This window comes from Malaclemys terrapin, chromosome 15, assembly GCF_027887155.1.
Source record: "Malaclemys terrapin pileata isolate rMalTer1 chromosome 15, rMalTer1.hap1, whole genome shotgun sequence".
NCBI classification, from domain to species: domain Eukaryota; kingdom Metazoa; phylum Chordata; order Testudines; family Emydidae; genus Malaclemys; species Malaclemys terrapin.
Window position 1 is genome coordinate 19,621,809 of NC_071519.1, and position 15,124 is coordinate 19,636,932.

The 15,124-nt window shown below is 49.0% G+C and overlaps 1 protein-coding gene across 12 annotated transcripts in view; it reads left to right on the forward strand.

The window, feature by feature from the left end:
• The window catches only part of ST3GAL4 (ST3 beta-galactoside alpha-2,3-sialyltransferase 4), a 162,784-nt gene that overhangs the window by 107,501 nt on the left and 40,159 nt on the right, over window positions 1–15,124 (forward strand). Inside the window, exon 1 of one of the 12 annotated variants that reach the window (XM_054005257.1) lies at window positions 1,699–1,841. The exons of 10 other annotated variants lie outside the window; for them this stretch is intronic. In XM_054005257.1, the coding sequence (XP_053861232.1) occupies window positions 1,797–1,841 (45 nt within the window). In that variant the 5' untranslated portion in view covers window positions 1,699–1,796. Of the gene's footprint in view, window positions 1–1,698; window positions 1,842–8,305; window positions 8,332–15,124 lie in introns of those variants that run through there. One more of the 12 variants, XM_054005264.1, reaches the window with a different exon arrangement.

Consider the following 15,124-nt stretch of genomic DNA (forward strand, 5'->3'; position numbering starts at 1 on the left):
TTAAATTGAACTCTCATACGGTCTCAAGCAGCATTTTTCTTACTTTGCCTCTTTTTAAATTTTGATTCTCATCAGTGGAACTATTCTTTTCATTGGCTTGTGTGTGTATAGTGAAATTGATGTTTACTGATCAGGGCCGGCTCCAGGCACCAGCTTGCCAATCAGGTGCTTGGGGCGGCCACTCTGGAGAGGGGTGGCACGTCCAGCTATTCGGCGGCAATTCGGCGGACGGTCCCTCACTCTCACTTGGAGTGAAGGACCTCCCGCCGAATTGCCGTCGCAGATCGCGATTGCGACTTTTTTTTTTTTTTTTTTTTTGGCCGCTTGGGGCGGCCAAAACCCTGGAGCCAACCCTGTTACTGATCAATCTAATCCCCTAGGTTAACCCATTACGTGTATTATTGGCATATTTTCAGGCTGTATGATTATATAGCTTTTACTTGATCTTGGATTTTTTGGTATGTCTCTAAACTAGCAATAACATAACCAGTGTATTTGCTGTCTCTGTCATATCTCAGCACTTCCCCTCCCGGGCTCCGGCGGCGCAGGGTCCGGAGGCACGGGGGCTGCCCGAAGCTGGTAGCGCTCGGGCAGCCCCCGTGCCTCCAGACCCTGCGCCCCCAGCCGGGCACTTCCCCTCCCGGGCTCCGGCGGCACAGGGTCCGGAGGCACGGGGGCTGCCCGAAGCCGGTAGCGCTCGGGCAGCCCCCGTGCCTCCAGACCCTGCGCCCCCAGCCGAGCACTTCCCCTCCCGGGCTCCGGCGGCGCAGGGTCCGGAGGCACGGGGGCTGCCCGAAGCCAGTAGCGCTCGGGCAGCCCGGCTCTTAAACAGAGCCGAAGAGGAGCAGAGCCTCCAGCCGCGGCGGCTCTGCTCCTCCCCGACTCTTCGGCTCTGTTTAAGAGCCGGGCTGCCCGAGCGCCACCGGCTTCGGGCAGCCCCCGTGCCTCCGGACCCTGCGCCGCTGGAGCCCGGGAGGGGAAGTGCCCGGCCGGTGGCTGGGGTCCGGAGGCAAGGGGGCTGCCTGAAGTCCATAGCGCTCGGGCAGCCCGGCTCTTAAACGGAGCCGAAGAGTCAGGGGAGGAGCAGAGCCGCCATTTTCCCGGACATGTTCGGCTTTTTTGGCAATTCCCCCCGGACGGGGGTTTGACTGCCGAAAAGCCGGACATGTCCGGGAAAAAGAGGACGTATGGTAACCCTAAGCAATACTTATGTTCAGTAGAACTGCAAGAGGGTCTATTTAAATCCATGGGACTACACAAGTGAGTACTACTCAGCATGAGTAAGGGTGGCAGAATCGGGCCCTTTGTGTGAGTGTCTGTGTGTGGAAGGGTTGGTCCGTCACTGCTAACTTTCCCGTTATGCTTGTCTTGCAGTGAAGTTATAATGAAGGAAGATGGTGTGAGGTAAGGTGTGGCTCTGGGAGTCAGGTCTCCTGGGTAGCCTGGTAACATTTCTGGTTCTGCCACAGACTCATTGTATGTGATCTTTTAATGCATGCACGGCCTTGGTGACCGTCCTCAGTGAGAATGGTGACTGAGCTTCTGTTGCATGGGGGCTGTTTGTGATGGCCAGGGTATGAATCCTTCAGTGGCAAAGTTCTACATCCATATTGAAAACTGGTTGCTGAGGGTTAGCAACAAAATACAGTGTGCACTTAAACCGTGCACACGCTCTCTTGCTTTTGGGGGCTAAGCCAACTGGTTCTCAAAGCAATTCCTCCTCCTCTGCATTTCCTTTGGCTCAGCTAATCAGAGGCAGGTAAAGGAGAGCAGGGAGTGCCGGCCAAGGGTTGGAAATGTCTCCATCAACTGTTGCAGGAGGAACGGGAGCGGCTGGGCGGGTAAGTGAACGTGGAATTAATTCCTCCCCTGGATTAAAAGATTGTTCTCTCTTGCCGCAGTGGGCAGGACAAGTGGCAGTGGGTGCAAACGACAGCACAGCAGATTTAGTTTAAATCTCAGGAAAACCTTCCTAACTGTAAGCACAGTAGGCTGGTGGAACAGATGCCATGGGAGGTCATGGAAGCTCCTTCACTGGAGGTTGTCAAAAGGAGGCTGGATAGCCGTCTGCCTTGGATGGGTTAGACACAACAAATCCTGCAGCTTGGCAGTCTAGACGAGATAATCCTTGCGGTCCCTTCGAACCCTATGGGTCTGTGATTATCTCCACCGAGCGAGTGACACCTCACTCCCCTGGCATTGGCACAATTGCGTCTTACTCTGTCTGGCTCTCTCTTGGCTTTGAGATCCTAGCAGTATTTTTTAACAGCCCTTTTCGGTTTATCGTGATGGGAAGGGAAATGCAATGACAGCTTTAATCAGCGCCATCCTGATGCCGGGCTGTGCTTTGCAGCTCCCCGCACAACTGTCCCTTTCCATGCTGATTGCAGGCTGGGTGCTGGCAGGCGTATCCTGAATTCAGCTGTTCAGCTGAGCCTGGAAGCTGTTCCCAGGGAAGCTTTGCCTGCCCTGCCCTGAGTTGGATGTATTTTATCTTCACATGCTGCTGTCACCTGTGATCCCCTTTCCCTGTCAGGTGTCTCCAGATCCGCTGCTGGTGACCACTTGGTGGCTGTTGTCAGTTGGCTTGTGTGTGCGTGTTCTTTCCGTGTGCTTTCCCAGCTCTACGCAGATGGCTGATTCAGCAGACCTCGAGAGTACTACCCAGTGTGGTTAAGTGTTGGCGGCTGGAAAGTCGTTGCCTCGGTAGCACTGTTTTGGCTGCTCAATGAGTCTGTCCTTGAAGCTTCAGTGTTGTTAGTAGATAGGGCAGCGAGTTAGTTCTGCAGGCTTCAATGATACTCATAAAGCATGGTTCAATGCCAAAGGCACCAGGCCAGGTTTATTGCCTCCAAGACGCAGTCCTAGCACTCTGGCTCCATGGTTACAGGTGCACTAACACTTGAGTGCACCATGGCAAGGAACGGCTCAGGCAGCTGCAGGACTCTCCACAAAGAACTAAGGGGAAGAACCCAGACATTATAGGCCAAAGCAAACAGCGAACCTGGCACAACTTACACTCCAGCTTACGTATCTCGTGATATCTGTTCGTTACCTCTGACGGTTTGAATAAATGCCCCTCTTCATTGTGTTGTCAAACCATTTTATCTTGTACAAATACGTCCCAATCTAGTACTAGCTGGACTATATTTATGTAAATATCTAGCGCCTAGTATGCTACCAGCAGCTTTGCCAAGTTCATATACCGGACAGTGATCTTGTGACCATCTGCTTTAATACATGGTCTGACTTTGGTTCCCAGCCTCTGGTTCCGGCCTCAATTCTTGCACCAGGCCCAGTGCTCCAGGCTCGCGCTCTCTCTCTCTCTCTCTCTCTCTCTCTCACACGATGGCTGCTCATTGGCCTTCATGAAATAATATCTTAGTCCAGTTTCCAGTCAGATGTTTACACCACGGCCCCCCCATCCCTGCACCCCACAGCTGGCACTGGCAGTCCCCCTCGTTGGCAATTTCCATAGATGAACCAAGAACTGACTAGGGCGTGAAGAGCTAGCAGTGGCCTTGTGGTGTGAAGGGAAGCTCCAGTCTGGGGCTGAGGCACGCTGCTGGGTTAGCTAGCACTGCTGCCCATGCGGGACCTGCCCTAGGGAGAGAACTGTGGTCACCATAGCTGTCTTCAGGACAACTCAGGGACACAAGTGTGAGCTGGCATCCCAGGGTGTTTGTTCCTGTTCCTTTCCCTGTCCGGTGTCTCCAGATTCACTGCTGGTGACCACTTGATGGCTGTTGTCAGTTGGCTTGTGTGTGTGTGTTCTTTCTGTGGGCTTTCCCAGCTCTACAGAACAAGGAGTAATGGTCTCAGGTTGCAGTGGGGGAAGTTTAGGTTGGATATTAGGAAAAACTTTTTCATTAGGAGGGTGATGAGGCACTGGAATGGGTTCCCTAGGGAGGTGGTGGAATCTCCTTCCTTAGAGGTTTTTAAAGTCAGGCTTGACAAAGCCTGGGATGATTTAGTTGGGGATTGGTCCTGTTTTGAGCAGGGGGTTGGACTAGATGACCTCCTGAGGTCCCTTCCGACCCTGATATTCTATGATTCTATGATTCTTCATCAGTCAGGCAGGCAATGACCGATCTGGAGAGAGGAGCAACATCTGAGGATGAATGTTCCTGGTTCCTCCTCCATGCAATCTGAGTTGGTTCGTGCCTCATCTGGTCTCCTTGGCCATTCTGAGGCTTCCAAGATGAGGGAAGTTCTGTTTCTCTCTTGGCTTTCCATAAAACCAGTACAGTGGTATGAGCACAAACAGGGGGACGAGCTGTCATTGTAGGCTGGGAAGTTACAGTATTTCAACTGTAAATCACTTACAAAAATCACTTAGAAAAGTTAGATGCCTGCAAGTCACCCGGGCCTGATGAAATGCATCCTAGAATACTCAAGGAGCTAATAGAGGAGGTATCTGAGCCTCTAGCTATTATCTTTGGAAAGTCATGGGAGACGGGAGAGATTCCAGAAGACTGGAAAAGGGCAAATATAGTGCCCATCTATAAAAAGGGAAATAAAAACAACCCAGGAAACTACAGACCAGTTAGTTTAACTTCTGTGCCAGGGAAGATAATGGAGCAAGTAATTAAGGAAATCATCTGCAAACACTTGGAAGGTGGTAAGGTGATAGGGAACAGCCAGCATGGATTTGTGAAGAACAAATCATGTCAAACCAATCTGATAGCTTTCTTTGATAGGATAACGAGCCTTGTGGATAAGGGTGAAGCGGTGGATGTGGTATACCTAGACTTTAGTAAGGCATTTGATACGGTCTCGCATGATATTCTTATCGATAAAGTAGGCAAATACAATTTAGATGGGGCTACTATAAGGTGGGTGCATAACTGGCTGGATAACCGTACTCAGAGAGTTGTTATTAATGGTTCCCAATCCTGCTGGAAAGGCGTAACGAGTGGGGTACCGCAGGGGTCTGTTTTGGGACCGGCTCTGTTCAATATCTTCATCAACGACTTAGATATTGGCATAGAAAGTACGCTTATTAAGTTTGCGGATGATACCAAACTGGGAGGGATTGTAACTACTTTGGAGGATAGGGTCATAATTCAAAATGATCTGGACAAATTGGAGAAATGGTCTGAGTTAAACAGGATGAAGTTTAACAAAGACAAATGCAAAGTGCTCCACTTAGGAAGAAAAAATCAATTTCACACATACAGAATGGGAAAAGACTGTCTAGGAAGGAGTACGGCAGAAAGGGATCTAGGGGTTATAGTGGACCACAAGCTAAATATGAGTCAACAGTGTGATGCTGTTGCAAAAAAAGTAAACATGATTCTGGGATGCATAAACAGGTGTCGTTGTGAGCAAGACACGAGAAGTCATTCTTCCGCTCTACTCTGCTCTGGTTAGGCCTCAGCTGGAGTATTGTGTCCAGTTCTGGGCGCCGCATTTTAAAAAAGATGTGGAGAAATTGGAAAGGGTCCAAAGAAGAGCAACAAGAATGATTAAAGGTCTTGAGAACATGACCTATGAAGGAAGGCTGAAAGAACTGGGTTTGTTTAGTTTGGAAAAGAGAAGACTGAGAGGGGACATGATAGCAGTTTTCAGGTATCTAAAAGGGTGTCATGAGGAGGAGGGAGAGAACTTGTTCACCTTAGCCTCTAAGGATAGAACCAGAAACAATGGGTTTAAACTGCAGCAAGGGAGGTCTAGGTTGGACATTAGGAAAAAGTTCCTAACTGTCAGGGTGGTTAAACACTGGAACAAATTGCCTAGGGAGGTTGTGGAATCTCCGTCTCTGGAGATATTTAAGAGTAGGTTAGATAAATGTCTATCAGGGATGGTCTAGACAGTATTTGGTCCTGCCATGCGGGCAGGGGACTGGACTCGATGACCTCTCGAGGTCCCTTCCAGTCCTATAATCTATGAATCTATGAATCTATGAACTGGTGGGGATAAATCCTGGTTCACTGGAAATCAAAGGGTAAGAAAGGAAATGGATGTGGAACAGATCCTGGGTGGAGTGTAGATGCCACAAGTGGGGATGCGGTTGCTGACACAGGAACAGAATTGAGAAGAGTAAAACTAACCCGATGAAAGGGAATCAAGAGAGAAAAATGTTGAATACTTGACTCTTCAAAGCATCGGTTAATCTGTGCGGCCTTCTGTGAGGGAGAGAAGTATCATCAACTCCAGTTTTACAGAAGAGGAAAACTGGGACGGAGGGTTTGTATCTGGGAGTCAGATTGGGGGTGAGGAGGAAGGTGATGGTTCTCCAAGCTCCATCCGCATAATAAGCTCCACCCCTGTGATTTGCCAAATGGAGATGCTGCTCACTGTAGATTGTGCAGATGTTCAAAGGATGATCATGTGTACTTCTGAGCTCCACTGCTCTCCTTGAGCTTGGTTTCCCTGCTTCACTATGCCCCTGGCCCCTGCTAGGCTCCTTGGGCTTCGATGTCGGGGCGGGGGGGGGGGGGTGTCACACCTCTGAGCTGCTATTCTAGACTGGCTGCAGAGTCATCTCTGCACTGGTTCCGCTCTGCTTATATTTTTGAGGGCTTTATGCAGGCATTACCGCTGCGGAGATGTTTATATGAAAGTGGAGATTCCAGAGAACAAGGAGGTCTCCTCAGAGTGGTTCCAGTGGGGCGTATGGGCATGCACTGGCTTAGCCAGGAGCACACGAGGTCAGATTGGTGGAGGGGATGAGTACCTCAGTTGAAGTCACTGAAAATCAGGCCCATCGTGAGCAAGGGGACACTAAAAATAGAGCGTAGCTACTGCGGCAGGAGTGGCAGGAGGGGCTGACCATGCTGAGTATGTACTTCGCATCCTGGCCTGCACCGGCCTCAGGACGGTTAGCCCCTCGTGCTGCTTTGGCTATGTTCTGTTAGCACTGTCAAGGCTCCTTCTCCACTCTGAACTCTAGGGTACAGATGTGGGGATCTGCATGAGAACCTCTAAGCTTAACTACCAGCTTAGATCTGGTTTTGCTGCCACCACCCAGATTATTTGAGTTATTTGGGAAATTCTGTCTACCTCCCCCCCCCCCCTTCCTCCCCCCCCAATTTCTCCCGCCCAAGTACTATAACCCTTCCCTGGGTAGCCTTGAGAGACTCCTCCACCAATTTTCTGGTGAACACCGATCCAAACCCTTGGATCTTAAAACAAGGAGAAATTAACCATTCCCCCTCCTTCCTCCCCCCACCCCCCCCAATTCCTGGTGAGTCCAGATCCAACCCCCTTGGATCTTAAAACAAGGAGAAATCAATCAGGTTTTTAAAAAGAAGGCTTTTAATTAAAGAAAGAAAGGTAAAAATCATCTCTGTAAAATCAGGATGGAAAATAACCTTACAGGGTAATCAGATTCAAAGAGCCCAGAGGAACCCCCTCTAGTCTTAGGTTCAAAGTTACAGCAATCAGAGGTAAACACTCTAGCAAAAGGAACATTTACAATTTGAGAAAACAAAGATAAACTAACACGCCTTGCCTGGCTGTTACTTACAAGTTTGAAATATGAGAGACTTGTTCAGAAAGATTTGGAGAGCCTGGATTGATGTCTGGTCCCTCTTAGTCCCAAGAGCGAACAACCCCCAAAACAAAGAGCACAAACAAAAGCCTTCCCCCGCCACCAAGATTTGAAAGTATCTTGTCCCCTTATTGGTCCTTTGGGTCAGGTGTCAGCCAGGTTACCTGAGCTTCTTAAACCTTTACAGGGAAAAGGATTTTGGAATCTCTGGCCAGGAGGGATTTTATAGTATTGTACACAGGAGGGCTGTTATCCTTCCCTTTATAGTTATGACAAACACGCTACCTGAACCAGAGCTGGCAGAGGTATGACTCCTCGAGTCCCATGCTCAGACCAGCAGGTCCCTTCGCCCCTTGGCTAACAACAACACGTAGGACGTTCTAGAGCAGGAAAGCCCAAATCTTTGCCCTGCCGTTATCATCTGATGCCCTGGGTTTATGTCGAAAGGCCACCTCAGACATGACCGACTCCCGCCCCACGCCCTTTTCCAGGTAACTGTATTCAACTGGCACCGCTCCAGCCACTGCAGCGAGAGAAGACTGTTGATTTGTGTGTGTAACTGCACGGTGGAAACCTTTATTAGTCAGACGTGCCCATCCCTAGCAAGCCATCAGATCTATTTCCCCCCCCTCCCCACCAGCTTTTAAAAGAACAGAGGCAGGGACACAGCCACAGAACGTGATTGAAAACGACAGCCCGCTCCTCCCCTCTCTGGCTCGACAGTGCTCTGGGCCCGGAGCTGCAGACCCAGGGAATATAGAACAGGAGCCGTGCACTGACCACTGTGGCTTTGGGAGAGGAGGGCTGAGGCTGTGGGAACCCTTACAGAGATTATGGTAAGAGGGATGACAATTTTCAGGCAATTCTTACCCTGCCAGGTACAGAAGGGATTTTTGTTTATTAGAAAAAAAATTGGGCTTGGCTTTAATATTGGAGTGATCCTCTTACACAGGGGAGCACTGTGCTGTCACTGGCGGGCAGAAACTCCGATAGGACGTTTGCATTTCTGGCTGCTGCAATCTTCTCTCTCTGAGGCATTTCTCAGGCCACGTTACTATGGCATCTGAGTGCCTCATGCACCCCCAGTGCTCTGATCCCTAGGATACAGATGGGGAAACAAAGCCAGAGAGAGACTAAGGCTGTGTCTACACTGCAGATTTCTGCTGGCATAGCTATGTCGGGCAGGGGCGGGAAGAAGTGTGAAGCCTGTGCAAGCAAAGCGCCGAGCAGAGATGCGGCTGTACCAGCAGGAGGGCACTTTTGTCGGTATTGCTTACTTGGTTTGCACGGGGGAAGGGAACTGGTGAAAGTGCAGCTTGCTTAGTATAAGTTACATCCGTACTAGGAGCACGTCGCCAGTGTAGCATACCATCTCTTTGTTCTGTGTGTGTAAGTCACCGGGCACAACGGGGTCCTGCTCTGTGACTGGACTACAGTGCTGCCGGAATCCCAATGTACCCATATTGGTAGGGTAAAGTTCTCCTAGTGCAGATGTGGCCTACGTGATGTACACGAGATTGGACAGAATGCCTCTGTTGGAGGTGGGGAATTGAACCCTGCTCTCTCAAATTTTAGTCTATCACCCTAACTCCTGGATGAGAAGTGGGGGAGGGATGGCTCAGTGGTTTGAGCATTGGCTTGCTAAACCCGGGGTTGTGAGTTCAATCCTTGAGGGGGCCATTTAGGGAACTGGGGTAAAAATCTGTCTGGTCCTGGATTGGTCCTGCTTTGAGCAGGGGGTTGGACTAGATGACTCCCCAAGGTCCCTGATATTCTATGATTGTCCTTCCTCTTAAGAGGGATCTAATCAGTCAGGCATACCATAATGTCCTGGGCACCTATGTAAATAATGGTATCTCACATATGCTATTTTGAAATTCACTGCTTCGGACTTTCAACTACTCCAGAAAGGGAGACGATAGAAAGCCAATCCTTATGCTTGGTTTGAACTTAGGGCTGATTTCTCAAAAGACAGGGCCTGAGTTGCAGCCACAAATTAATGCCAGAGTCTGTTGCCCCTGCATATCTGCATTTATACACCCACGTGTGGGTTTTGGAGAGGCAGGCAGAAGATGTCTCCTTTGATGCTTTGGCCTGTGTCAGTCCATGGAGTACTTGGGTTTGTCCGCACATGAATTGTTTGGGAACAGCTATTCTGGAATAACCCCATGTCTGGATACTTTTATCCCAGAATAAGAATGTCTTGTTCCTGTTTAGCTTAGCCCACTTTCAAAGTAGACAAGTCCTTAGATTAATCCACTGATGTTTTTCCTAGTGCCTTTCATTCCCGAGAGTCCCAAGGTAGAATGACTTCATCCACCAATGAACTGCAGCTACTTCTGAGGTGGAACACAGTAGCTGTTTAACAGCACATAGCAACATTGCAGGAGTGTGGGATTCACAGTGAAGAACAGCTCTGTATCCAGTTGAAACTGTGAGGGGAACTTAAAAGGGACAAATGTAAGCACTTAAACTGAAACTTGGGTGGGATACCTGCGGTTAGCATCAGAGTGACCAGGACAAGCAACTGACCATGGGAGTTGTCATTCTGCTGGGTCAAGTGTGTCTGTCAGCTTGTTTCCTGCACTGAGTAGCAATAGATAATCAGATTGCCTTGAGCCTCTATTGCACTACAGACTCTTTCCTCTGCTCTTGCTTTGCTGCCTTGTGGTGTATTAATTTAATTTTAAAAAGCTGATGGACGGGGAGTGTGATAGTGTCTTCCGAGGTCCCTGCATGCTGCAGCTGGCTGAACTGCTTTGAGTGCTGATTGTTACGCTAGCTCGTCCTCCGGTTCCCACTTCAGAGGTCTCCTTTGCCGTGATGCCTACAAAAAACTTTAAATTGGTGAGGCCCGTGGTGTGCCGAGGGCACTGCCCATCATGCTGGCCAGTATTATCGCGTAGCTGCCTTATTCTCCCCCGTCTATTTCCATCTGCTGTCTTGCTTTACACTTAGATTGTAAGCTTCTTGGTCCTGTGTTTGTACATCGCCTAGCCCGATGGGGTCCTGATCCGGGTCTCGGGCTCTGAGGTGCTACGGTCATCCAAACAGTGATGTTACCCCTTTTTATCCAAGTGTTAGCCAAAAACTTTGAAGTCTGATAGGCTATAGATTGTTCCAGATGGGAGGAGAAATTGGGGAGGGTTATTTCTTTGATGCAGTTTTGTTGATTTACAAAGAATGTACCACATCCTGGTTTCCTGAACCCAGTAGGAAACAGCCAGCAGGAGACTGCTCCTTTGTTGACTGTTCCAAGCCTTCTTCCACTCAGCACTGAGCCCAAAAAGCTGTTTTCTCAACTTTCTTCCAGGGCCACATCATCAGCCATGTGTTTCTGTCTGCTTGGCTTGATCTTGCTTCTTCAGCTCATCCTATCTCGCTCACTCATACACACACCCGTACCCCAAAACAAAACTCAACCAAACCTTCCACCCACTTAATTCTAACTCCTGGGTGGACTCACATATGCTTTGTTTTAGGCAAGGGGCTGAATACATGTCTCTTACTGCTATCTTAAAATGAGGATTGGCAGTGACACCTCACAGTTTACATGAGGTTTAATCCAACCCCCAACTATAATAGCTCGGAATCATTGTGTCTCTGTTCCCTTGGGCTCTGTCTGTCTCTTTCATCAGATATTAAGATTGTAATTGGTTTGGGGCAGGGGCAGTTTTTTCCTTGTATGCATGAATTATATTTTCCTTATATGCATGAATTTTTCATTATATGCATGAATAGTGCCTAGCGGGGTCTGATCCCTTATGGATCTGTTCTAGGCTACAATAATGCAAAATTAATAATCATCAGGAAAGTTCCGCTAATAAAGATGTGCTTACAATATGCCCTGCTTCCCAAACCCTGCAGATGCCTAATGTAATCTCATAATAAACAGATACGATGAGGAAAGAGAACATGGCCGCTGGTGAAGCGGGAGGAAGGAATCCATGATTTGAGGATCATGGAGCAGTAACTCTAAAGATCTGTGTGTGATGTCTCTTGTGTGTCTGAATGCTCCTAGTGGAATGACACAGCACAATACAAGGAAACACGTAAAATGACACGTGTGTTTTCTGTTACAGTAGAAAATCAATCCCTTGAAGTTTCACAACTGAAAACCAAATAGAAATTGACCCGTTTCTCCCCCAAGGGAGACGTAAGTGAAACAGAGGTGAAAGATGAGGTAAAACCCAACAAAAACACACTTCCTGGTGTCCGTAATAATGAAAAGCTCTCCTAGTCCGCAATGATTGTGTCTAGATTGCTTCCATGACCTTCGTTGGTTGCAGCCTTTGGGTAGCTGATTTATATACCTGCAATAGTAGAATCCCGTGCAGTTACAAACTGGGGTTATGTCATCGAATATACTCTACACTCTTGCTCATATTAAAATAATTGCTTAACTGCAGGCTGGGTGATCCAAAATAGTGGATGGTGAGCGATGTCTGTTACTACTGGCTTTGTTAAATTTGTCTGTTTTTTTCATTAAAAGCCCCAAATGTAAAATAACCCCCAGCATGTAACAGCGGGCTTCATGTTTGGTTCTTCTTGCTGATCGAGTGAGGGCAATGCCCGTCACCGGGTGGGGAAACACTTGTGAAACTGGAATCGAGGGCAGCTGACCCCCGGTTTGCCTTACTCCAATGACGAGCCGTATTGCAGCCAGTGGGATTGTCTCCGTAAGGACAGCAGGATTTATCCCAGTGGTTGTGATCATGTATCAGTAGTTCCCAGGGCAGGCCCCTCGGAGAGCACTGCAGTTTGAAATTTGGAAAGGCAAGAGGGTCGAGGTGAAGTTCCTACCAAAGTACTCTGCACCTTGGAGGGGCTGGAGATGCAGATACCTGCTAGGTTCTTTTCCTTCCTCACAAACTCCCTGTGGGGAAAGGGTTTCTCCAGCCAAGGGGCTGCTCTGTGTCCTGTCTGCCGGTGGGAAGGTGGGTCTCATTTGCAATAACCCTTTTTGGCTCAGGCAGCTTGTTGGATTCCTGCTCGTTGGAGTTTGATCCTGGCTTTGCTCTGTGCCCAGTGCTCTTTAGGTCTGCATCCCACCTGCCCCTCGCTCTGTGTACAAGCACTCAGTGGGGGTGCATCAGTTGTGTACCGCAGCCTTACTCTGCGCTCATGCACCCCAAAGTCTGCACTCTCTGCTCTCAGTCCTGCTGCATGCCGCACCCCACAGCTGCTTTCTATGGTCCCCTTGCTCTCCTCCTTCTCTACCTTTGCCATGTGCCCAAGCCTTGTCCCCGTCACTTCAAGCTTTTAACTTTGCTAAAGATTAAAAGGAACACACTCTCTTAAATTTGGCATAGAAACATATTTTTGTAGGTCCTACTAAAATAGCAGCTATTGCTTTTGTGGTCTGTGTAATGAGTGGTATATTATTGTGTGGGCAGGGACAACTCCAGTCCTTTGCAATCTGGAGGGCTTTTGCCGTCCCATCATTCTGATCTGAAATTAGATCGCCGTCTGGACCTGGAATCTCGTGGTGTTTAATTAAAGTGACGTGCAGGAGTCGTTTCTGATAGCTGATCTGCCCTTAATCACTCCAGCACTCCCATGAATGAATCCCCAATTTAAAGCAGATGAGAGATAATGTGAGAAGTTTCGGCTGATGTATAGAAAGCAGACGAGTTACGTGTCCCGCATCCGCCCTCCTGCAGCACACCGTCTCTTATGAGGGATGGTGGGGAAAGGACTCCTGCAGAACCCTTTGCTGTCTGGGGTCACCAGAGCATTGCAGGCTCTGTCATTTTAATGTTAAATCTTCCCCTCATCTGTTTCTCCCTCCTCTTCGCCCCCAAACTGAGAGAGACATTCTGGGGAGAGCGAAACAAGCAACAGCTCCCCTGAGACAATAGCGCAGCATGAAGTTGCCATGTGGTTTCGAGGATTCTCTGGACTTTCCTCGTTGCAGGTGAAGAGGTGATTTTAGTTTGTGATCCTGTGCCAGGGGTGTGTTGAAAGCAACTGCACAAACCCGGTCGGCTGGGTGGGTGAGGAGTGTGGCATCCCGTATGCCAATCCCGCTGGAGCGATGGATTTCATGTCTCAGCCTGTCTGCGACACTTGCCCTTTGAAACTATCGCTGCCTGCTACTGTAGCTAAGGACTTCCCTTGGCCCCTGGGGAAGACCGAATGGCTGAGATTCCTCAGGTGCAAAGGGGTAAAAAAGCCTATTGGCTCTACAGGCACGTGATGCAAAACACAGCCTGTGCTGGGCATATCAAATCTCAGCTCCTGTCCTGTCTAAACCCTTCCAAATGTGCCATTCCCGGCACACCCCTGCTGCAGTGGATTTGGGAGACTGGTCACCAATTGGGTCCGCCCCCATCGGGGTGGTAAATCTTGCTCAGGGGTGGGGAGAAGGAGACCGGGAGTGGGATGAGGGAGACTCGAAAGGAAAGCACTTTGAGTCACATTGTGAGACATGCTCTCTCTAGAAGTGTGTGTTTCTCCAGACTAGATGGGGGGGATCCTCTCCTTAATATAAACCTCTGACCACTGCATTACCATGCTGGGCTGGGGTGAGTGGTTGTGAAGTAGCTACTGCTTCAGAAGGTCGTTTCATGCCCCAGAGTATCCCAGGCTGCACTGAAAGGTGGTAATCTTTGGCTAAATTACCTTTCCCAGTAAAATCTGTTAACTCTCTTGATTTGGGTAGCTCTGGATTTAAACCCTAGCATGCAGGCCCATGGGATGAGCCCCAAAGGGTGCTACTGAAATACTCCTTTCGTTGACGGTGGGGGGTGACTACACTGTAGTTATGGGGTTGGAGAAGGGCCCCATTGTTACGCTTTGTCTCTGATCCATTTGCATCTGCTCTTCCTTATCTCACGGAAGCTCTTCAGGAGCTGACACTGCTAGGGGAGGGTAAAGTGGATTCTACTCTGCCGAACGCTTCCCATTATTTCTTACCCGAATCTGTTCTGTGATCAGTAGAGCTGTCAGCTCAAGTTCTGAGAGCAGCACGCTTAATAATTGTGACCAGAGCTGGGTGAATAACTAATTTATAGCTTCAGTGGCCGTTCTGAAGAATCAGCAAAACCATTCAATTCAACCTGAACCAAATCGAAACATTCTGAAGTTTTCTAGTGAATTGAAAACGTGTGTTTGGGCTCAAAGAATCCCCTGCTCAAAGTTGGTGTTGGTCCTGTTTTGAGCAGGGGGTTGGACTAGATGACCTCCTGAGGTCCCTTCCAACCCTGATATTCTATGATTCTATGAAAGAAAACGTATTGTTTGAGCAGCAATCCTGTGTTTCCGGGCATGTTTAAAAGGCTATATTCACAGACAGGCCAGTGGTGGCTTAGGTCTTTTAGCCAAGTGGTTAGAGCGCTCACCTGGGATGTGAGAGACCCCGGTTCAGTTCCCCCCTCTGCCTGAGGTAGAGCATGGATTTGAACTGTGGTCTCCCACATCGCCCTAACTCCTGTTAAAAGGGGGTGAATCTGGCCCCTGGATGGGGAAAGGGATACGTTGCACGCACCACAGGAATAGAGAGCTACCCTAGCGATGGGTGTTAGTGTCTCAGTGCGTGACCTTCTGCAGGGATGGAACCGACGTGGTTTTGGACAGTAAGGAACAGTGCTGAGCTGATTGTTCCCTCTGCATAGGCGAGAGACTTAA